Source organism: Mastigoproctus giganteus, chromosome 13 (assembly GCF_048544385.1).
Source record: "Mastigoproctus giganteus isolate SK-2022 chromosome 13, ASM4854438v1, whole genome shotgun sequence".
Taxonomy (NCBI): Eukaryota; Metazoa; Arthropoda; class Arachnida; order Uropygi; family Thelyphonidae; genus Mastigoproctus; species Mastigoproctus giganteus.
Genome location: NC_143587.1, coordinates 129,453,262 through 129,477,288, shown reverse-complemented (window position 1 = coordinate 129,477,288; position 24,027 = coordinate 129,453,262). Strand labels below are relative to the sequence as shown.

Genomic DNA, 24,027 nt, shown 5'->3' with positions numbered 1-24,027 from the left:
TCAATCAGATCACCGCGCAGGTGACTTGTCTCTAGCCATTGCAATTTGCAGAACTTAAGCCTCTCCTGGTAAGAGGATCCCTTCATTCCCCTCACCAATCTTGTTGCCCTTCTCTGTACACGCTCAAGCAAATCTACATCCTTCCTAAAATGAGGCCTCCAGACCTGTACGCAGTACTCAAGGCGTGGCCTGACCACTGCCTTATACAGAGGGACAATCACCTTTTCCCTGCTAGCAAAATTCCTATATATCATTGACAAAACCCCATGACCTGCCGTGGCAGCATTGCTCAGAAAACTTCATATCTGACTACACAATTACTCCCAGGTCTTTTTCATTTTCTACTACCTTAAGTGTAGTACCACACGGTTGGTACGTTTCTCTGGATTTACTTCTACCCATATGTAGTACTTTGCATTTTTCAAGGTTAAACTTCAGTTGCCACTTCTCAGCCCATCTGCCCAAATTTACTAGATCTTGTTGCAGTAGTACACTGCCATTGCTGTCATTAATAACCTTGCCAACCATTGTATCATCTGAAAACTTTGACACTAAGCCAGATATACCTTCATCAATATCATTGATAAATATACTATACAAAACAACAGTGGATCCAACACCTAACCCTGTGGGACTCCACTAATAACATTAGTCCACGAAGAGCAGCACTAATTGATTACTACCTTTTGTCTTCTCCCACTCAACCATCCTTTTATCCATTGTAGCAATTTACCCTTAATACCATTCTGCTCCAATTTGTACAGTAGTCTTCCATGCGCAACAGTGTCAAAAGCTTTCCTGAAAACCAAGTATATGATATCAAAATTATTTTTTGCATCCAGTTCCTTTGTAACCACATCATAATAACCAATCAAATTTGTCAGACAAGACTTTCCCTTAATAAACCCATGCTGTCTTTGAATTATTGCTGCAGTCTTGTCTAGGTGATCCTGCAATGCGCCTTTAACCAGTGACTCCATTATTTTACCCGGAACAGAAGTTAAACTAACTGGTCTGTAATTACTCGTGTCATCCTTCGATCCCCCTTTGTGAATTGGGGATACATCTCCACATCTGCAGTCCGTGGGGACCTCCCCCGAGTCCAAGGATGCTCTCATAATTATGGCTAAGGGTTTGCTTACTTCCTTTGCCGCCTCCTTTAATATAACTGGATAGATCCCATCCACCCCATGTGTCCTTCTTATGTTTAACTTCAACAATTTCTCCTCCACTTTGCTCTCAGTTATTACAAAATACCGTACGATGTTCACGTGAAAGGTAACCGTGAAGTAAAAAAATTGCGTATGCTTTCTTTTTTTTTAGGTGTTTGTATTAGGGGTGCACAGGACAAATTATAAGAATCTATCAACTATCAAGAAGAAAATTGGTACAAAGATCCCTATGTATATTTTAAATGTCATTAAATCTTGAAAAGGATCGGAGCTGTTCCATTAAAGTTTTTTTAGGAGGAGAAGGGTACCTGGAACCTAAATAAGCTGAACTGGGACTTAACCTTCACAGAGGTCGACAGAACATAAGCTAAAATTTTGATATCGATCTGACATTTCCTTCTCCAGTAATACCCGATTATCTGAAACATAGTTTCATTTTTAAAAATTGATGATTCGAAATATATACACTTGGTCGTCGACTTACGACCGGCCGCACTTACGACCACAGAAAAAAAAATAATAATAAAGGAAGTCACTACTGAGGACACCCATAACCCAGGTGAGGAGGCACATCGATGATGGGAGGCCTGAGGACAGCACCAGGCACATACACTCAGTCGCTTTCAAGCATCTGTTGCGTGTGGTGTATTAATTAAAATTCTACTGAAATACGCATAAAATGTTTAGTAAAAGGAAAATGCCATCATCTACATATACGCCAGCTAAGAAGTCAAGAAAAACTATTGATTTAGAGCGTAAAATGAAAATTATCCAGCAGTATGAAGGCGAAAAGAAAGTGAATACGATAGCACGTGACTTGAAGTTATCACATTCCACAGTATCGACGATATTTAAGGACAAAGAAAGAATTCGGGACGCTGTGAAAGGTTCTACACCTATTAAGTCTATAATTTTAACCAAACAACGACAGGAACCCATCCATGAAATGGAGAAATTGTTGTTTGTGTGGATGGAAGATTTAATACAAAAAAATACACCCATGAGTCTTTCACACGGTGCAAGCAAAGGCTAGAAGTTTGTTTCAGAGTTTAAAATCACGCGCCGGAGACGATTAACAGAAGATTTTCAGGCTAGTACTGGGTGGTTTAAGCGTTTTAAAAAAAAGATTTGCTTTGCATAATGTCTCTTATAAATAAACAACTCCTACCTCAACCCAGGAACATGACCCTGACGATGCACAACCCAGCACAAGCAAAGATTAAAAATTGATTTTGTAAATTTCATTTGTATTAATTTTTACATTAATTTTAGATTGTATTTTTGCGTTTACAGTACATTATGTACAGTATTATTTTTCACATTATGTACAATATAATTATAGATTGTAGTTTTGTTGTTTTATAAACAGTATGAATAATAAACCAATTAAAATGTAGAGAACGTTTGAATTTAACCTCAGAGAGAGAGATAGCCTAGGCGTAGAAACGAAGGTATGTACAGTATCGCTAAGTAAAAGATGAAAACATTACTGTATTTAAAATGAAAAATAAAAGATTATAAAAATAAATTATAAAGATGATAAAAAGATTAGAAAGGTTAAAAAATACTGTTAATAAATATATGGCCGACATACGACCAGATCGACTTACGACCTGTCAGTCAGAACAGAAGTCGGTCGTAAGTCGACGACCAACTGTATATATAAAAGTAGGATTTCTATTTAGCTCTACAAAAGAGCCAAATAAGGTATAAGGTTTACAAGAAAAAAAAATTTTTTTTTCCTTTGTAAGTCCCGTTATTAAGTGTGGATGGATATTTGACATTAACTGGTTCTTTTATCGCATTTACAAACGCGTCTAAAAAGGAGGCATTAAAATCTCACTAAAATTATTTCACTCGCAGGAAAGTTAAACTGAAGAAATAAGATTAAAGCATATTGAAGTCTAAAAGATCCAAGTGATTTCTGAAAATGGGGAAACAATAAAGACAGCAAAATTAATGTAACAAAATTGGGTAAAAGATATTTTCAGTCAAGAAAATATCTTGACTGTCAAAAAAAAAATCTTTAAAAATAGGAATTGTCAAGTAAGTAATTAGGGCTAATGAATTAAAGTTGATTCTGAACGTTGACTCTGTTAGAAAATTAAGTGGGGGCCTAAATATGGATCAGGCTTCACCACACAAAAATAATGGGAAATTAACCTTCAGAAACGATAAAGACGAGAATGCCAAAAAAAAACTCCCTTCAATTACAGGTTTTCCTGTGAATTATGAGAAAACTGATAAGCGTGCTTAAGCACACAGAGCATTTGCTATTGTGGAGAGGGGGGGGGGGGGGTTGAAAGACTAAGAACGCAATTTCCTACTCTTGCAATGCATGCAAAAAGGATGTTTAAATAAACATTTCAGTGATCTGTGTGAAACTTCTTCCTGCCTATTTCGCATTGAAACATTAAACAAGGAAAACCAAAACAAAATTGAGGTTTTCTCATGGGTAAATATCAATGATCACGATCTAGTTCAGCCTTCCAGCTAAGTGTGCACATAGTTGGAAGGCAATGCTATAAAAGCAATTCTGGATGGTTGTTTTTAGGCCTTTTAACATTTGACAGTCCTAACAGGGAAATGTTTTCTAAATGTAGCAAATTGTGTTATCACATGTAGTGCAGACTTCGAGATCTAGGCCTTATCCACCGTTCACAGAACACGCTATTCGGATACTATCAAACTTGGACAGTTTGTGTTTGTTTGTTATTTGGTTTTTAGGAGCATTAGCAACTAAGGCCATATTGCTCCGGGATATGCGGTGGTAATTTCCTGACCTTTCCGCATCCTCCGTATTTGGTGGTGACGGGCTCGAACCCCGGTCTAATCAAAAAGCTTGTGCTACTCACTGCTGCTCCTTCCCACCTGGCTACGGAGGCGCAAGTTGGACAGTGTAATCTGTTGACGCAACGTGCTACTGAAAGATGCAGGTTGATTCAAGATCTCTCTTTGCACTTAAATGTCTTCATAACTTATCCACTCTACTGTCATGACCATGAACCCGAACAACTCATTCTCTTGTTTGCGATATATCTGATATTTCTCGCAAAATTTCAAACCTGTTCCTGCATTGCCTACATCACGTACACATTACGGGGGAGGGGTACAAACACTTTGTTCCCGGTAACAGTACAGCGGTTTTCCCAATTTTAACCAGTTTGGAGATATCTGGGTTCGAAACCTGTTGGACACTGAGGAATTCTTACAATCGGGAATGTAGTTACTGTTTTCAGGCGGAAGTAGTAAGAAGTTCAGAGGGAATAAATTCAAATTGAGGAATGACAGTAGTAGCCCTTCTAGTCGGTCGGCTGTGTATAAGGGGTGAAAGCAAACACTTGCTACTTTAATAAATGGATTTAATAATAATAACAATAATTGTAAGATAGATGTGCGGAAGTTTGCTTTTAGCTAACGGGTGGTTGAATGCTGGAACAAACTTCCATCTGTCGTTGTAGAAGTTGATAGCTTAAATGGCTTCAAGGCAGAACTAGACAAACATTTGGAGCGAGTGGATGGGTGAAATTAGAAGATTTTTTTTTGGCTGATGCTATATAAGCTTGCTTTCTTGCATCATGTGCCTTTGCTAATGCTAAAGGCTTTCACGACATGCAAATCGGCCCGCGAACACATAAAACAGACATAATACATTCAGCGCAATACAGCCTCTCGCCGGTGCGCTATATAAATATTGTAACAACAGCCTTTAGGTAGGGTAGCGTATATATCAAAAAAAAAAAAAAATTAAGCCTATTTTCCTAAAAAAACTTAGAGGGGAGGAAATCTTCATTCTTAAAAAAATGATAATGGACGATGTCCTGAATGTGCCGAAAAAACAAGCAACTGTTTTCGGATTTCACTGAACCTGTCTTGGTTTTTTTTTTTTTTTTTTTGACACAAGGCAATTTTGGTAACTTCCACAGGTGCGACGGACGTAAGCAACCATCGACGGATTCTCAGACGGGTTTGGAAACGTTTCATCCACCGATACACAAAAGCTCCACTTAAAGACGCATTACCAAATGTAGTTCTTAACGTTTGTATTATTTCAGCTCCGCTTTTCCATCAAGTTTTGTTGGAAATATGAATCAAGTGTTGTTCTATCAAAACTTGATGCATATGTTGTTCCGCTTTCGTATCCATTACGGTTGCTACAGAAGCCTAAAAGACATCTGAACTTCAACAGTGCTGCTCCGTTTGGTGAAGTGGAAAGCCGCTCGAACCAGCATGTTTGTTTGTTATTTGGTTTTTAGGAGCATTAGCAACTAAGACCATATTGCTCCGGGAATATACGGTGGTCATTCCTTGAACTTTCCGCATTCTCCGTATTTGGTGGTGACGGGCTCGTCGAACCAGCAATGTGGCGAACCCTGCCCTACGCTTATTCGTCTTGACCTCTATTTACACCGCTTCTTTTGTAATAAATAAAGTTTTAGAACTTTTTTTATCCATCCCCCCCCCTCCTCGTATACACAAAATGCTTTACTGCCTAAAAAAAAATACATACATACGCACACAATGTACGAATTTTAAAGAACGACCAAGATGCAATGCGCCGTCTTTCTTAATTTTGAAACACGGTCCAAATGCTACTACACTGACCATTCGGCTACGTCGGGTCTTATCTACAATTATGGGGCCGCATAAAAAATAAAGAAATAATAAAATCTCCCTGGAGAAAATTACTGAAATGATTTTAAGCACAGTTCGTCTGACAACTGAAATAAGAAATGCATTTGTGAAACATCTATGAAAATTTGTGCTTTGGAATGCATCGAAATGTCTTCTTACTGAACAATGCATTTTCCACTCAGTGTGCGATCACTGTCCCCTTTCTTTGAATAACCCTTCAAAAACGTTTTCTAAATATGACTCAGAGTGACAAAGTTTCTTATATATATAAAAAAAAAAACATAAAAACTTTGCAAACAGTCAAAGTTCACTTAAATCTTCTTGACTTAGCAGTCCCCGTCTGGAACTTTTCACCTCGCACTGCTGTCTAAGCCCCAGCCAACGGAGCTGATCTTGAATGCCTAATGCAGCAAGCATGAATAATGGAGTGTCATCAGCTGGAAGAGAGAGGAAGTTTCACAGCAGCCGTACACTCCATTACAGCTTCATCCTAAGACCAAACAGCACTTTGCTTCTCTATATTTAGACCCTGTCGCCGTCGTTTTGGTAGATAATTTTTACGGCCTTCTTGTTGCAGCTGCATAACAGACAACTTTTATTTCTTTGTCTTAAGTCGTTTCGATCTTCATAGAACATCTCTTTCTCTCTGTCGAATGAATGCAACTGTCTTTGCTGTAAAAGAAAAAAAAAAAAAAAACGGGAGTGTGGGAAAGCACGGTCACTCATTCTGATTGCATGAGAAATTTTCATCATCTCTGAGCTCTCGAAGGCATACATTAAGATGACGGCTATCACAAGGAGAAGCAAAACCATGGCCCACAACAACTATACTGGATCGGTAATTTAGTCTACCAAGAATCTATTTTTATCACTTCATAATAAAAAGCTTGTAGTCTCTTTATTACTACGTAAATAACGTCTACATTTATCAGATGGAAACGAGAAACCCTATACCGAAAAAAAGGGGAAACTTCGGAAAGCGAATAGATCTCAAAATCCCAAAAATTCTCATAGAAACCAATTAAAAAAACTGCAATATTTTGCAGCATCTTTCCAATGGTAACGTCGGTGTTCGTTAACTGAACGTTAAAATTAACTTGTTATAATTATATATTATAGTTAGGAAGAACTGGGTACTCCCGAACTTGATTGAAATCTAATGTTTGATAAATAGATGACAGTACAATCCTACCTCACTGCAATCTATTATCATCACTTCATTGTCTCTAGGATTCCATTTACAAAACTCAGAAGACAGTTCGTTTAACCGTCTAGTTGTGACAATATTATTTTAGTTTTTTCAAACCCACTTACACACAAGCAAAACTTAACAGCTCAGTCACATCAGGTTAAGTGAAATTACTTATAGCGTGCACAACGCATTTTTAGAAAATTTCACTATCTGTAATTTCATGTTAACAGCATTAATAATTCCCACCTTTCACTACTTTATTTTAACATTATTAGAACAGTTGAGTCAGACTGATCGAAATAGGGCAGCCCTGAGCAAAAAGGAAAACTTTGAACGCATTACTATTAATTACAGATTTTTCATCTACATTGCAGGCAGAAAAACCAGAATGCCCAAATTCATGAAAAAGTCAACCAAGGGTGCCTGGAATAAAGAATCCACGAAAAATGCATTATATAATTCCAGCTCTAAGTTTAACTTAGGTTTATCAACATCATGTAAATAACCAATGGCCACAAACTCTACAGAAAATAATGACAAGCCTAAGATGTGCTGAAGAAATACTTACAAGAATTTATCACTACTATTTGATGCTAGCAACAAAAAGAGCAAAACTAGGCAAAGAAAAGCGCTTTTGAACTTTTCTTTGCCTAGACAGCCAGTCAAATCCTGACCTCCAGTCTTTAAAGAAATCACCATGAAAAAGTAGCAACACAATACATCTAATTCTAGCTTAAAGAAAACGGTACGGAATTTGAAAAATCCGTGGATCTTTAAAGCTAATTTACATCTAATGAAGCTGAAGAAACCTTCGTCATTATAGGTAAACAAGCACGGGAGGGTCCAGTCCTCCTCTAAATCCCAGGAGTTGCATGCAGCAAATGAAAAGACACATCATTTGTAGAGAAATATTTGCAGAAGACATTCTTTATATGGTGGGCATATAAAGAATGTGTGTTGAACCAAACGATCTCTATTACCACAGCAATTATTGTATTCCCAAAAAGAAAGATCTAAGATAACTACATTTACAGTGCCCAAGGTTACCCTATATATTTTACTAATCAAGATGTTGTTGTTTGGTTTTTAGGAGCAATTAGCAACTAAGGCCATATTGCTCTGGGGATATGCGATGGTCATTCCCTGACCTTAGCTGTGCTACGCACTGCTGCTCCTGCCCACCTGGCTACGGAGGCGCCAAGATGTTGTTGTTTTTTTTTTTTTTTTTTGGTTTTTAGGAGCATTAGCAACTAAGGCCATATTGCTCGGGGAATATGCGGTAGTCATTCCCTGACCTTTCCGAATCCTCCGTATTTGGTGGTGACGGGCTCGAACCCCGGTCTAATCAAGACGCATGTGCTACGCACTGCTGCTCCTTCCCACCTGGCTATGGAGGCACTAAACAAGAAAAATTTTACTATTGGTATTTTAAAACTCGATATCTATTTTTGTTTATTTTCTATTTCACTTTGTTATACTGCACATACCCGCTATTATACTTCTTTAATAAACATTTTTCAAGGACTAACATTAGCATTTGCTTGTGGAGGCTACAGTTTTCCCCTAGGTTTTAGATAAATTAACAAAAAAAAAAAAAAAAAAAAAAAACACTTACATATATTACACTATGCACAATATCAATGACATTTATCAGTATCAGAAAAAGAGGTTATGATGCATCAAGTATGGTAGCAGTTGCAGTAAAAACTGCTACATAATTATATGAATGGGGTTTCAAAAAGTTTTAAAAATCTTCTTTGTGTCTGTTTTTTTTTTTTATTCAAAGTATTTTTACACTATTTTATGACATCTATACGATGGTAAATAAAAATAGCAGATCATTTGGAATTATTGCAGGGAAAAGAATGCAGATACTTAAAAACTAGAATGTCAAAACAAAACTACAATGTGTATACACTAAGTGATCACTGAATTATGACCTATGCCGCATGGCTCGCAGTATAAAAACCCAACCAGCTTCGTACACTAGAGCAGTGGTATATAGAATCTGGTCATGCAAGTCAAAGTGATAAAGTAGCAGTTATGGAACGTAGTAAAGATATCACAGAGTTCCAAAAGAGTTCCAATTGTGGGAGCGCGCACATTGGGCATTTCCATATCGGAAACTACATGCATTTTCCGTTACTCACCGCCCACTGTGGTTAGGAAGTTCAAAGAATGGTGTCAAATGGGTAAAACCACATTCCTCTGACAGAACCGTAAAGAATTACGCAAGGTGGATGTTTGTAGCAGGAGAAAGTGCTGCGTGTTGTACGGGCTTAATGGCAGGTCACTGTGCAACAGTTGACATCGTAATATAATATGGGGAAAGCAAGAACAATGTCCCAAATGACAATACACTGCACACTCAGACGTATAGGGTTCCACAATAGCCGACCCAAGAGATACCCTTTCTTCACCGCTTATCATCGTCAATGGTGAATGCTGTGATATTTTTATTTTTTTTTTTATTTTACTGGAGACCAGAAGCTAACAGCCACAACCAGGACAATTAAAAAGAAACTAGATGTGCCCGGCGTAACATATGCCGTTTAATCTAGATCCTTCAGTTATCACCATTCTTGTTTGGTGGTGATATAATTCTACAGCAGTCACCTGTGGGACGTATGCATATGTCTTTATTTACAGGTGGTTCCCCATCTTCTCCAGCAAATATTGCAGCAACCTCCGTTTTGGATGTAGGTGCATTATATTGTCTCTTAACTATTTTGTCCAATCGTTACATCACTTCGGCCATACATCCTTGGTTTAATTTTTTTCAAGCCGTTTTGTTGTTGCTACAGCAGAATTGAAAATATAAAGTTGTCCGTATCCTGGCTTATTTGCCTGTTTGCATACAGCGGTGAGACCAAATGGTAAATCTGGCCAGGTATTCTAAAACAGTATGGACCATTTCCAGGTGGTTATTTAACCTCTGGGCCCATTGATGCAAACGTCATTGCTGAGTTGTACTCTCGTATATGTTCTCTGTAGTTATTTGCTTCATGTGTATCCCCTGTAAGCAGCTATCGTAATAGAGTAGGTGTCTCAGACAGTAGATCAAGTGAAACCTTTCCATTATGACAGCATTTAGTGTATTTATTCTAGTTGTTTAACTCAGGTCCCCAATATCTTGCATTGCAATACTCACAGTTGTAACACATATTTCCTATGTCATGCTCTTCCACATTAATTACAGCTTGTTGATTATTTGCATCCAGTACTTCTATTTGATTAGTCCTACAGCGTTTTGCCCGTCTTCTCATTTCCAATCTTGCTTCTCTTTCTTCAGTGTTTTCTGTCGGTCTTCATAGTCGTAGAGTCATGTTTCAGTCTCTTAGTCTATTAGATCTCTCCTCTAATGTTTTATTAGCATTTCTTCTACATTTTCTCAAAGTTCTTACACACTGTTCAGCAATTTCTTAAAACTTAGAACGGTTTATTAAAATTGAAGACAGATAAAATAGACAGTTAAAATAAACATATTAAAATAAACATACATCGATAGCTTTCAGGCACAGGTTGCCCTTCTTCAGTTGAAAAACGTTAGTACAAAAATTAATAAAGAATGGTCGGTATGATAGTCACGCGAGGTGAACTGCGCGAACGGGTGCTGGCAACAGTTAGCAGTTGGAAAATTTGAGCAGCATACCTAAGCCTTTTATATATATAGATTGGGTCAATTGAGAGCTTTGCTATGTTTAACTAATAGGAGCTCCAAAAATGAAAAGATATTTATGAAAAGAGAAAATACGGTTTTTTTGCCTTAATACTTCGATCAATAAAATATTTACACGTTAAATTTACATATCACATAATTTAATGGCTTTAATGGTTTTTTACATAAAAATGGTTTCATCCACCTGATCAATTAAACACTAATAGTACAAGGTGGCACTGCAAATACATACTTTAATTAATCTGATGTGTTATATTCCATGAAGATAAAATTTACAAGAAATATACTTTTTAGTGTGACTTGACAGTAGATCATAAATTACAAAATATTTTAAAATATTTAAATATTTTAAATAAATTGTAGATTTTTCTCAAACATAATTTGAGTTCTCAAATTATGTTTGAGAACCAATTATTATTATAATTAGTCTGGCTAATTATAATAATTTTAAATGATTCATGAATATCTCAAAATTTTCTTTCTACATTTCCCCTACATGTTAGAGTTTCAAACCAAAAGCCAGATAATTTCTCAATTTCCAAGGCCTATAAAAAAACAATGACCACTGACTGTAACATCTCATAAGCCATCATCATTCCTCTCTTTCAACCGTTCTAAAATGAAATTTTTAAACAAAGAAAACTGACTAAATAAATTTCTGTCACTTGAAATTCCATACTGATAATATTTTTACATATATTTAGTACTTCTTCCCAAGTTATTTTATACATACCAAATATTTATCTTCAAATGATGTTGTAATTGTTGTTATTTGGTTTTTAGGAGCTTTAGTAACTAAGGCCATATTGCTCCAGGGATGTGCGGTGGTCATTCCCTGACCTTTCCACATGTTCCGTATTTGGCGGTGACGGGCTCGAACCCCGGTCTAATCAAGAAGCATGTGCTACGCACTGCTGCTCCTTCCCACCTGGCTACGGAGGCGCATCTTCAAATGATATCACTTCTTCACCCTGAATGTGTGATCAGTTAAAATACTACAAGCACTTAAGGGAAAATTTTTTTTATTCAGTGTGTTATTTAAGCATTTCGATCATCTGATGCACGTAACTCATGATCTATATTATGCAATTTTTAGAACATTCAGTTTCAGTGACTGCATACGGAATATGCAAGCACACTGTGCATAAGATGGAAGTACACTTCATCTAATGGTGATTCAAAAATTTTTACAATAAATTTTCTTCTAATGACTTCTAAAAGAAAAAATGCTGTCAATGCTTCAAAAATTCTTAATACTGTACTCAATCAATCACTTGGTATAAATTTAACCAGTGAGGTTTTGAATGTATCAAAAATTGTTATATGTTACATCTAAGCCACAAATTTCTCAAAATTGCGAGGGCTGACAAACTAGTAATAAAAATAACACTGCATTCTGGAACAAAATCAATAGAGATTGCAAAGCACATTGTCCTTATCCCACCACACAACATAGACTGTCTGTCCACATGAAATTCTACCTTTTAACCCATAGGAGAGTCCTCTGCAGAATGGTACAATCAGTGCACTCAACACCTGCACTACAAAGGCCAATTGAAAATAGAAGAGAAAGAAAGGAAATATATCCCAGCTGGTCTCTTGGTTTAATAAAATCGGATATTGTCAAACTTATGTGAAGTTAATAGCACTAAGAAATGCAAATGCCTTTTAAAAAGTCACATCTGGTATATTTGAGACTGAAAATGAATTACATTTAAAATTTTGAAAAACCATCACATTTATGCATCCCAAAAAGACACTTTTGGGATACTAGGAAAAAACACTGAAAACCATGTCTGGCCATCATAATCTGAGACCATATTTTGCTGTGTGTATTGTCTGTACAAGTGTGTGGGCTCACAAGCAGAATAAACAAGAGATTTCCCTTAAAAAATTATCCTGTATTTCCTTGAGGAAACCGTTTTCATAATAGCCTTAATGATGTTCTATACCACTGAAGACAAACTAGTTTACAGTTATCCACAGTGATGAGCTGGAGCTAATTTGTGCCAGTTCATGCAAACCAATTGTTAAAAATTTTTTATGCAAACAAATGTTATAACATGATCTCAAAATCCAATAATCTTAATCTTGTAAAATGGTATAGAAAACAATATGGCATACAAAATAAACTTCAAATAAACTTCAAATTCAAAGGAAAGCAAAATTTTAGTAGTTAAAGAGTTGTTTCTATAACAGATAGGTCGTTATGTTACTATGTGCATGCACTTTTTATTTGTTGCAGGCTGTGACACATTCAAGTTTGTCTTGACATGACACAAATGTCTACTTTATTATTATACTATCATCAAGTTAACATACAATATAACATACTAACATAAAATATTTTAATAAAGTAGACATTTGTGTCATGTCAGGACGAACTTTAATGTGTCACAGCCTACAACAAATAAGAAGCACAAACATCTTGACTATGTGCATGTGCTTATTTGTTGCAGGCTGCAACACATTCAAGTTCATCCTGACATGATGCAAATGTCTACTTTATTATAATACTAACAGGAGTCACCAATATTCTTTAAAATATTGTCTATATAGTATCGGTGTAAATACACCATAGTTAACCCAAAAATTTGAACTACATAAGTAGCATAGAAGGCATCGTTTTAATTGTATCTATTATTGTGGTTGCCTTCACAATGAGATAGCAGTATTGCACTACTTCAAATAAATAACGCTTCTCTAGTAGAGAAGACTACTGTTATTTATTTTCAGAGGATACCACCACCCAGATGATCGTTTCAAGGCTACTGGGCTTCATCATCAGTGGGTGGGCAAGTACCCTAGTAATACATGCCATCATGGTTGCAAAGTTATATCCACAATATGAGAGATGCCAAAGGGTGTTGGTAAAAATGTAATTTGAAAATGAAATGCACAAGGCATAATTCTTATGGGTTTTGGTAATTAACTATATAGTATCGGTGTAAATACACTATAGTTAACCCATAAATTTGAACTATGTAAGTAGCATAGAAGGCATCGTTTTAATTGTATCTCATATTGTGGTTGTGCCATGTCAGGTACCACTGAAAAAAAGATCACTGAATGGAATTTGTGAATCACTAATGGAATTTCATTCTCAAGTCATGCCATCCTCAATCATTTTTAGTGGAACCCATATTTGTTACTACGTAACAATAAATTATAAAAATATCATAATATATTCAATAAAATACTATTATAATATGATGAAGTACATTTTTTTAAATATCCTATGCTGTGACTGTAAATACCAAATTCCACAATAATTAAAGCTGTCATAAATAATCAATTTCCATCACTTGTCATCACACTTTTGATAACTTTGTAAAGGATTCTGGTATTATTTGCGCCCCCTATATCTAGCACACAAAAATGTATCACATTTGATGGAGATATCTGCTAAATGGCATATATGGCACATTGAGTACAAGTAGTAAGACCATGGCTCATAGATGAATCACCAATGGCAACTCATTCCTGACTCATGCAATTGTGAGTTATTTCCAGTGAGAATCAATATGTTATTACATAAAATTAAATTTAAATTACAAAAGATGTAAAAAATGTATTTAAATTACAAATATATTTTATTAAATTTCTGAATTTGAACACCAATAAAAGTTATAATAAACTATCAGCTTTTCATGCACTGATCCAGACACTTAATTTGCTTTGTGAAGTATTTAGTATTAGAAGCTGAATGATGCAAGGAAGTGGATTGTTTTTCTGTATTTGCCAATAAAAAATTATATAAATAGATAATGAAAATTTCTCCAAACACTTTCCACATTACTAAAAAAAAAAAAAAAGTGACTAACCAATTTCATTGTGTACTTTATCAACTTCTCAGCCTCTGCTGCCTTATTAGGTAATTTAATCCAAAGATCTACAACACGCATCCCAAATGCAAACTTCAAGAGATCCAGACTTCTGTTACTCTAATAAGTGGTTGGGGGGAACCCATCCCCCACCAGTTGTTGTCTCTTTATACACCGCAATACTTCAATTATGTCCACCCCTCCCTATATTTTTTTTTAGGTGCAGACTCCAAACTTGAATATAATATTCCAGCTGTGGTCTCTCACCTTACAGAGAGAGAGAGAGAGAGAGAGAGAGAGAGAGAGAGAGAGAGAGAGAGAGAGAGAGAGAGAGAGAGAGAGAGAGAGAGAGAGAGCAAAAATAATAAATGAAGGTCCTCTCTACTTAAAAGATTTCAAGTAGAGAAACCTTCTCTCTACCACAAATTAATTTTCTTCATGGTCTGTGTTAGAAAAAATGTGACTCATTGCAGTCCAGGTCCATATTTTTGGCATAAAATTAATGAAATGTCAAGTAAATATTATGATAGCATATATTTATATCCTTTCATTACCGAATGTCAAGATGGAAACATTTACTATAATAGTCGCTTGTAAAGATTTTTTTATAACTGATTTTTTAAATGACACAATTAAATTAAGTGAACTTATAAAAATGCAAAACTGAAATAATTAAATTTATGCACAAATTATTGACTAAAATTTATGCATAAATTACTTAGGTTCAGATCATTCGCTGTCTGTGAAAAATCATTAACAGTCCAGATGCTAATCACAGTCCACCAATTAATAATCCCTGACATAGTGTTATGTATGGAGTGTTACAACCTTTCTGTAAATTTTTGTGTTTCAGACTAACATTTATATTTTTCCTGGATGTATTTTGGACTTGTTTTCATAACAAGTTGAAGATTATCATGTTTGTTATATAGTGACATAAACTGACATTTATTTTACCCTTTATTATTTCCTATAAATGTTCAATAAGTGCCTTGTTCTTAACTTGTTTTTCTTACTGTATTCTTCAATCTTATCACTGTTTTAAGCTATATAAATGGAAAATGAAACTATTTTTTTTTTCATATATGCATATTATTGACATAACTGTTTTTCACCCAACCCAGATTCCTATAGGACCTTAGCCAATTTTGCCAAATGCAGTAAGTTTCAGGAATGTATTCCCCGCAGTTAGCAAGGGATTCCTGCATTGCTCCTCCTCCCCATGATTCATATACAGTCAGATCTCTCTTTAACAAACTTCCACATAGCGAATTTTTCTATGTAGCGAACTTTTTTGATTTCCCCTCAGTCATTACATTGAAAATGGTTTCCTTATAATGAAGAAAATTTCACATAACAAACTGATTTCGAGAGATCTGAGTACGCATTGTTTGAACCTCTAGCCTTTAGGCAATAAAGCTGATGCTGTAGAAAGCACAAATTAAGAGAAGAGCTAAAAGGAAGAGCTAAAAGGATTAAGAATTAGTCCCTTTAGCTTTTAAGAGCTAAAGGGATTAATTCCACAAACTAAGCTAAAACATACTAAAATTTAGCAGTGCCCGTAAAACCCTGCAGGAGAAAACTGGCTAACCATAGCATGGGATAGAAAAGGATGGAAGGTTTTGGGAGAGGTCCTATACACTACTGTACTGAGAAGTTGCACTGGTCAACTGCTATCTATGTGTCCACAGCCATTGGCAAAGATAAGGCATATTCCCAATACAGACATTGGCTCTGGTCAATCTGTTCTCTACTGTAAGCATCCTATTAGGGAATTAGGAGAGAATGATTTTCCGTTATCCCTGATTTTCATCTGTTGTTTCAAAGAAATCAGTCATCCACACTTTTACTAAATTTCACCTGTCTCTGTTTACATGGTAGGTACAAGTGGTCCCTAAATCAATTTTGTTTTAGCTGCTGTGCAAGTAACCTTACCGTGTCTAAGAGGAAATGCTTGAGTGTAGTGTGAAAAAGTGGAAATGCTTAAACAACTGGTACATTTCTCTGGGGTTACTGCTACCCATATGCAGTACTTTGCATTTGTCAATGTTAAACTTCAGTTGCCACTTCTTGGCCCATCTGCCAAACTTTTCCTGATCCTGTTGCAGTAGCACACTACCATTACTGTCATTAACAACCCTGCCAACCTTTTCATCATCTGCAAACCTGACATTAAGCCTGATACACCTTCATCAATATCATTGATAAATATATAAAACAACAGTGAGTCAAACACCGAACCCTGGGGAACTCCACTAATAACATTAGTCCACAAAGAACAGCATCCACTGATTACTGCTCTCTGTCTTTTCCCACTCAACCACCCTTTTATCCATTGTAGCAACTTGCCCTTAATACCATACTGCTCCAATTTGTACAGTAGTCTTCCATGCACAACAGTATCAAAGCTAGAAACGTAAGGAAGGAGATCAGGGGTTACAGGAAACAAAAAATAATAATAAAAATACATTCACATGTACTTCATGCAGCATCTATTTCCAAAGCATATAATAAAGAGAATAATCTGTTGAAATAATCTGGTTAAATACAATAATCTAAACTAATCGATTATGGATAACAGCCATTTGGATGCTAATAGTATTAGTTATTAATTCTGTATTGCTATTCTTTATCATTACTACTATTATTCTGCTACACAAGCTTACCAAGGGTATCAGGAGCAGATGGAGCCATATGTCCCCACTCTAATGTTCTTTCAAGACATTCCAGAGAACCTTCTATCCTACTGTAACACTGAATGGCATTGATATTCTGACCAGAAGTTCCAAGAAATCTAAGTTACAAAGAACAGAATGCAAAATATATTAAATAAGAAACAAGGTTAGTACTAATCTATAAGACTGTATTGTGTTTAAATTTTGAACAATTTTTATAAACCAGGACCTCAAATAAAGTCCTGAGTATATAAAAAATATATCTTAGCACCACTGCTTAATCCAATTTAACTAATTTAACTTAAGCACCACTCAGATATTTCTCATTATGGCAATTATGACCCATATATGTACAAAAATATAAGATAACATGTAAAGGATTTACAAACCAAATAGTCATGATAATTTGAAAATGTTACGATGAAATATCAAACAAGATATACCTGAAGTTTGAAGAGTAAAATCTGCGATTTTGAAAATGTTGTCATGTTATGGGTTTGGAAACCTAGATTTTCAAATTCCACATACCCACCAGGAGAGAGAGAGAACTATAGTTCAAGTTCTGCAAATTAAAAACATACCATATGCCCCAGAATTTGAGAACCACCAGATTAATCAACAAAAACGACACTTTGCTAAGTGTCAAAATTACCACTACCATAATACAAGGAACTATTTGTTATATATAGTGAAATCTCATTAATACAAACTCGGTTTATACATAGTACTCATTTATATGAAGCATGTACCATTCCCTGTGAAAGAATGGACTTTTCTATGTAAATCATTTATTACAAAATTCGGTTGATATGTATTAAAAAGTTTGTTTTCACCCTGTGAGAAATAAATATTGTTATTTTGTATGTTAATACAAATCTTGGCACAACTGTCCAATTATTGCCCCTATTATTGCCTCTGGCCACCTGTTCCCTGCTTCCCAAAGGATGGCACTGACTTGTTAGAAATTACTTTGTAAACTGGCTTTGTGTAAACAAAACCAGTTTATGGTGGCTACAACTTAAGTGCACTCTGAAAAATATCTTTGTAAAGGATGAGCTATTAAATTAACAAAAGAATAAAAGTTTTTCTAAGTTGTTTACATACACTCCCTCGCTCTCCATGGGATTAAGGTCAGTTGCAATTGTTATGCCAGTTCAAAGAGTCTTTTGCTACAGTATAACCAATTTTTTGTGCCATTTTATTTTAGTTATTTTTTGTGCCATTTTATCTGAGCTGATTTCTTTTTTGGAACTTGTGTTTTTAAATTAATCTAAAGTTTGTTTATATTAAATCTTATCCAGCAATGCTAAGGTGACAAAAGTAAACGGATGGAATTAAGCCTGGAAATGACACTAAAAATTATACAAAAGGCTGATAGGGTGTATCGAAGTAAAATGGATATTGCAAAGGATTACAACATCCCTTTACCTACTTTATCTACAATGCTGAAAAACCGCAAAAATCTTAAAGTACGTGACACTGCTCCAGTGTCACGTACTTTAAGAACATGTCATGTTTTTTTGCACAAGGAGCTTGAAACAAAACTTTTGAAGTGGTACCAACAAATCAGGTCCGATTTTGCAAGAAAAGGTAAATTATCTAGCTCAGCAACATGGAATTAGTGACTTCAAATGCAGCAGTGGCTGGTTCCAAAGATTTAGACAGGAATAACTTTGTTTTGCAAAATGTTTGCAGCGAGTCTGGATTAGTTGACAAAGAAAAGGCTACAGAGACTGGTTGTGTTCTGTACAGCCTATTCTTGAAAAATATGAGGCAAAGTATATTTTTAATCTTGATGAGTCAGGTTTATTTAATAATTTGCTGCCAAATAAAATATTTGCTGTTCAAGGAGAATCTTGTCATGGTGGAAAATTAAGTAAACAAAGACTCACTGTTCTGTTATGCTGCAATTCAAATGGCAGTACAAAATTACGCCCACTTGTGATTGGTAAGTTTTCCAAGCCCAGATGTTTTAAAAGTTAGCCACCAACATCCTGTGATTATGAGGCCAATAGAGGTGATAGCACTTCTAATATGTATTAAAAAGTTTGTTTATGGTCAAAATTTTTCAATCTTGGTTATCAAGTGGACAGAATAATGGCTTCAGAAAAAAAGGAACATTTTGATGATTCTAGATCGTTGTACAGCACATTCTACCAAGACACTTACACTGACAAATATACAGCAGTCATTTTTAATTTGCCAATATCAAATTATCAACTTGCTCAAATATAAACTTGATCTGCAACACAGGAGGGAACAATTTGCAGCCAAAGTGGAATGTCTTGGATACTATCCGTAACCTTGTTATTGCTTGGGACAGTATTGTAGCAAGTGTAATAATCAACTGCTTCAGAAAGAGTGGCTTTGGAGAGAATATCATCAAAAAACATGGTCCAGCAGATGGATGTGATAAGAACATTGAGGAATGGAGGAATTTGAAGGAGCATATGGATTTTGTCGGCGAATTTGAAGAGTTTGTGAAGATGGATGATGAAGTTGCTACCACAGCAATGCCAACACCAGAAGAGCTGCCGAGCACCAAGCGAAATGATGAAAATGATGTTTTTGTTACCAGTGACAGTGAAGAAGACACACTGTCATCTAAAAAATATGCCCAAAATGCATTGAGCATAATACAAAATATGTTGGCCTGTAGTAACATTGATAAAGAAACAACAATTGCATTTTATGTCTGTGCTGTAGTTAAAAATGCATATAGGACAAAAACTGTGCAGACATTAATTCTTTCTTTAAATTAGATTAATTTATTAACTAGTTAATGGTTTGTATGTTTCCTTATATATTAAGATTGTAATTCTTTTCACTGTGATACTAAAATATTGTATATATCAAAATATACACTGTACAATATTTTCATTTCTGTTAATTGCTTTTCTCTTAGTTTATCTTACAAATAAAATAAAATATTTAAAAAATGTGTTATTCCTATTACTGTATTGTTAGACAAGGCTTTTGTTATTATTATTTTTTATTTTTATTATTTTATGTTACTCATTTAAATTAATTTATTTTTGATATTATTATTCTTAGATATATAGTATGTAACAAAAAAAGGGTAAAACTTTGACACTTTTTGGGGGCCTTGTTAGTACAAACCTTGTTAATAGAAAAGGTGAAAATTTAGGTCCTTTGAACTTTGTATTAACGAGATTCGACTGTATTTAAATTTTTTGTAAATAAGGAGAAAGTGGCTAAAATGTTGAAAATATGACTGATTAAAATGAAATTAATGTACGTAAAAAGTGATATATAGAGATCCATATAGTCTTCCACAAGTTATGAGATACTAACATTTTATCCAGCAAGTAAGTGACCAAGGTCTTGAATGAATCAGGTTTTGATTCACGCCATGCCATAAGAACATCTCTTACAATAGAATCTACCCTTGACTATAATATCAAGGTTAAAGTAAAATTAACATTATGCCTCACCCACCGCATATTACAGTGGCAATGCCTTCTCCCACCAGATTAGGTTTTACTTAACTAAAATGCCCCATTTCCAACTGTCCATAAACTACAATAGACAAGTGGACTAATTGTACCACTGAAGCGTTTTCAACTATTTATCACTGATGCCGGATTTGCAGCAGAGTCTGGCTACTAAATTGCAGTATCGACTGTATAATTTAGCTAAATATAAGAATGCCCTTAAATAGTTGAAAATTACAGTCATAGTTCCATACAAGTACCAAAATGCGAGTTTTTTTTGTATAGTCCTAGTTAATGTTCTATTGTACAATCCATATACAAAAGCAGTCAGTATCTGCCAGTTTCCACACCAGCTTGTGGTTGTTTGAAGAAATCTTCAGAAGTTATACACATTTCAAATGGCAACTGAGACATTTCCAGAGTGGCACTATGCAAACTTTTAACTGAAAACTTCAGTGCATCAGTGCCAAAAGCATATAGAAACTCATGCAAATAAAAGTATGTACTACAACACATGGCCTTATTTGAAATGTCATTGCAACCCCACAGAGTTTGGTAACTGGCTTAATGGACTAAAATACGCGTTTTAATGGCTTTATTTTGTTAAGAGTGCTGCAGATGTCACCACCATGCCGTGACGGGACTAATTGTATGTATATCATGCTGCAATTAAAGATTCTATTATTAATTTCAATATTAATTTTGATATGTGGCACACTGATGTCTAGTTATAAGAAAGCTATTGCAGTTCTAATGATAATTAATGGCGTGAGATAGTATAAGGTTTAACGGAAAACTAGATAGCGAGTATAGTAGTATCAATTAATCAGTAAAATCTACTAATCATTAAATTTCATTGTTCATTAAATTGTACATTTTTAACTAAATACATATAACGACCTAGTTTTTACAAATGCAACATTATAAATTAATACATATAAACTTGACATGAGATAAGAGTCATATAATGTAACTTGGAGATAACATTCAATATTCAAATACATATATATATATAGCATAATAACTGCATCGGGATATAAGTTTAGGGTTATGTTTTGTACTGGAATTTTATTTCAAATTGAATAGAAATCATGACTCAGACCAGAGCAGCAAAGCAAAAGGCTCAAACTAATGGGAATACTGTGGCTCAGGGGGAGAACTGAGGGGTGGGCGTTTGTCCTCTGAATCAGAGCTATTTGAAATGCACTGCTTGTTTGATGTTTGTGAGGCAATCAGGAATGGGACATGATATTGCCAAGGGGAACGTCTTTGTGTGTGCACAATGTAAGGAGTGTGAGGAAATCAGGAAGTCTTGTCTGACCAATTTGATTGGATACTATGATGCAGTCACAAAGGAACTGGATCCAATGCAAAGAATAATTTTGATATCATATATTTGGGTCTTAGAAAGGCTTTTGATACTGTTGCACATGAAAGACTTCTACACAAATTGGAGCTGTTGTTGTTATTTGGTTTTTAGGAGCATTAGCAACTAAGGCCATATTGCTCCGGGGGTATGCGGTGGTCATTCCCTGACCTTTCCGCATCCTCCGTATTTGGTGGTCACGGGCTTGAACCCCGGTCTAATCAAGAAGCATGTGCTACGCACTGCTGCTCCTGCCCACCTGGCTATGGAGGCGCCTCAAATTGGAGCAGTGTGGCATTGGAGGCAAATTGCTGCTATGGATAAAGGGATGGTTGAGTGGGAGAAGACAGAGAGTGGTAATCAATGGACACTGCTCTTTGTGGACTAATGTTATTAGTGGAGTCCCCCAGGGTTCAGTGTTGCATCCATTGTTGTTTTCTGTATTCATTAATGATATTTAAGGATGGTATATATCCAGCTTAATGTCAAAGTTTGCAGACGATACGAAGGTCAGCAGGGTTGTTAATGACACTAATGACAGTACACTGCTGCAACAGGATCTAGAAAAGTTGAAGAAGTTGGCAACTGAAGTTTAACATTGACAAATGTAAAGTATTGCATATGGGAAGCAGTAACCTCAGAGTAAAGTATCAACTGTGTGGTACTACACTGACAGTGGTAGAGAGTGAAAAGGACCTGGGAGTAATTGTGCAGGCAGATATGAAGTTTTCTGAGCAGTGCAGACAGTCTGCAAGAGTAGCTCATGGTATCTTGTCAATGATTTACAGGAATTTTTCTAGCAGGGATAAGGAGGTGATTATTCCCTTGTATAAGGCAATGGTCAGGCCACACCTTGGGTACTGTAAACAGATCTGGAGGACCTCATTTTAAGAAAGATGTAGAGCTTTTGGAAGGAGTAGAGAGAAGGGTAACAAGATTAGTGAATGGAACAAAGGGTTGCTCTTTCAAAAAAAAGGCTTAAGTTTTGCAAATTACAGTGTCTGGAGACTAAGCACCTGCAAAGTGATCTGATTGAGGTGTATAAAGCCTTGAATGGCTTGAGCATGCTCAGTGCGGATGGGATTCTTCTTCTTCTTGCTCAGAATACTCACCTGAGAGGGCATAAATTCAAACTGAGGAAAGACAGTTGAAGGATACATGTGTGGAAGTTTGCCTTTAGCCAGCAGGTGGTTGATTGCTGGAACAAACTTCCATCTGTCATTGTGGAAGTTGATAGCTTAAACAGATTCAAGGCGTAACTAGACAAACATTTGGAGTGAGTGGATGGGTGAAATGAGAAGGGTGTGTGTAGGTGTGTAGGTGTGAGTGTGTTTTTTTTTTTTTTTTTTTTGGCTGATGCTATATAAGCTTGCTTTCTTGCATCATGTACCCTTGCTAATGCTAATGGTGTGGACACTGATTATATTATTCATCTTGTGAATCTTCTATGATAGGTAACTGGTTTTGCTCTCAATATGTAATTATATTTAGCATTATTAGTAATTGAATTGGCAGAATGATGCTAGGAAGCAAAGCTTATAGAATATTTAATAAAAAAAAAAACGCTTCATTTACCAATTCCTTCTAATAATTTGACCAATCCTTTAAATTTATTCATACTACCCACTTCTAAAACACTAAGTGGAAATTCATTCCAACAATCAGTAATACACTGAATGAAGGCAAATTTCTGATACTTATTTTGCAACTATCCTTTTTACAATTCAGAAATAGGAAACATGTTATGAATTTATTTACGTCAACCCATTCAAATTTTCAACTGCTATCAGTCACATACATCACTATATCACTTGTCCCCATACCCCTCCAGGTGAAAAAAAAAGACCAGATCTGCAATGAATAATATTACTAACGTTTGCAGGCGTTTTCTCCTACACATTTGCTTTAACTTTATGCTTTTAAACCTTGATTTCTTACTGCAACCTGAATACAAGCACCAAAAAAAAAAAAAAAAACTTAGATAATGAAAAAGACTAATTTCTTTTTCATTAGATTTTTTTTGTGCTTG

General features: G+C 35.5%; 1 protein-coding gene across 1 annotated transcript in view; it reads right to left on the bottom strand.

The window, feature by feature from the left end:
* PolD2 (DNA polymerase delta subunit 2) overlaps window positions 1-24,027 on the bottom strand; it is a 160,296-nt gene that overhangs the window by 40,625 nt on the left and 95,644 nt on the right. The window contains exon 8 of the mRNA XM_090388016.1: window positions 17,169-17,296. Coding sequence (XP_090244142.1) covers window positions 17,169-17,296 — 128 coding nt within the window. The remainder of the gene's footprint in view (window positions 1-17,168; window positions 17,297-24,027) is intronic.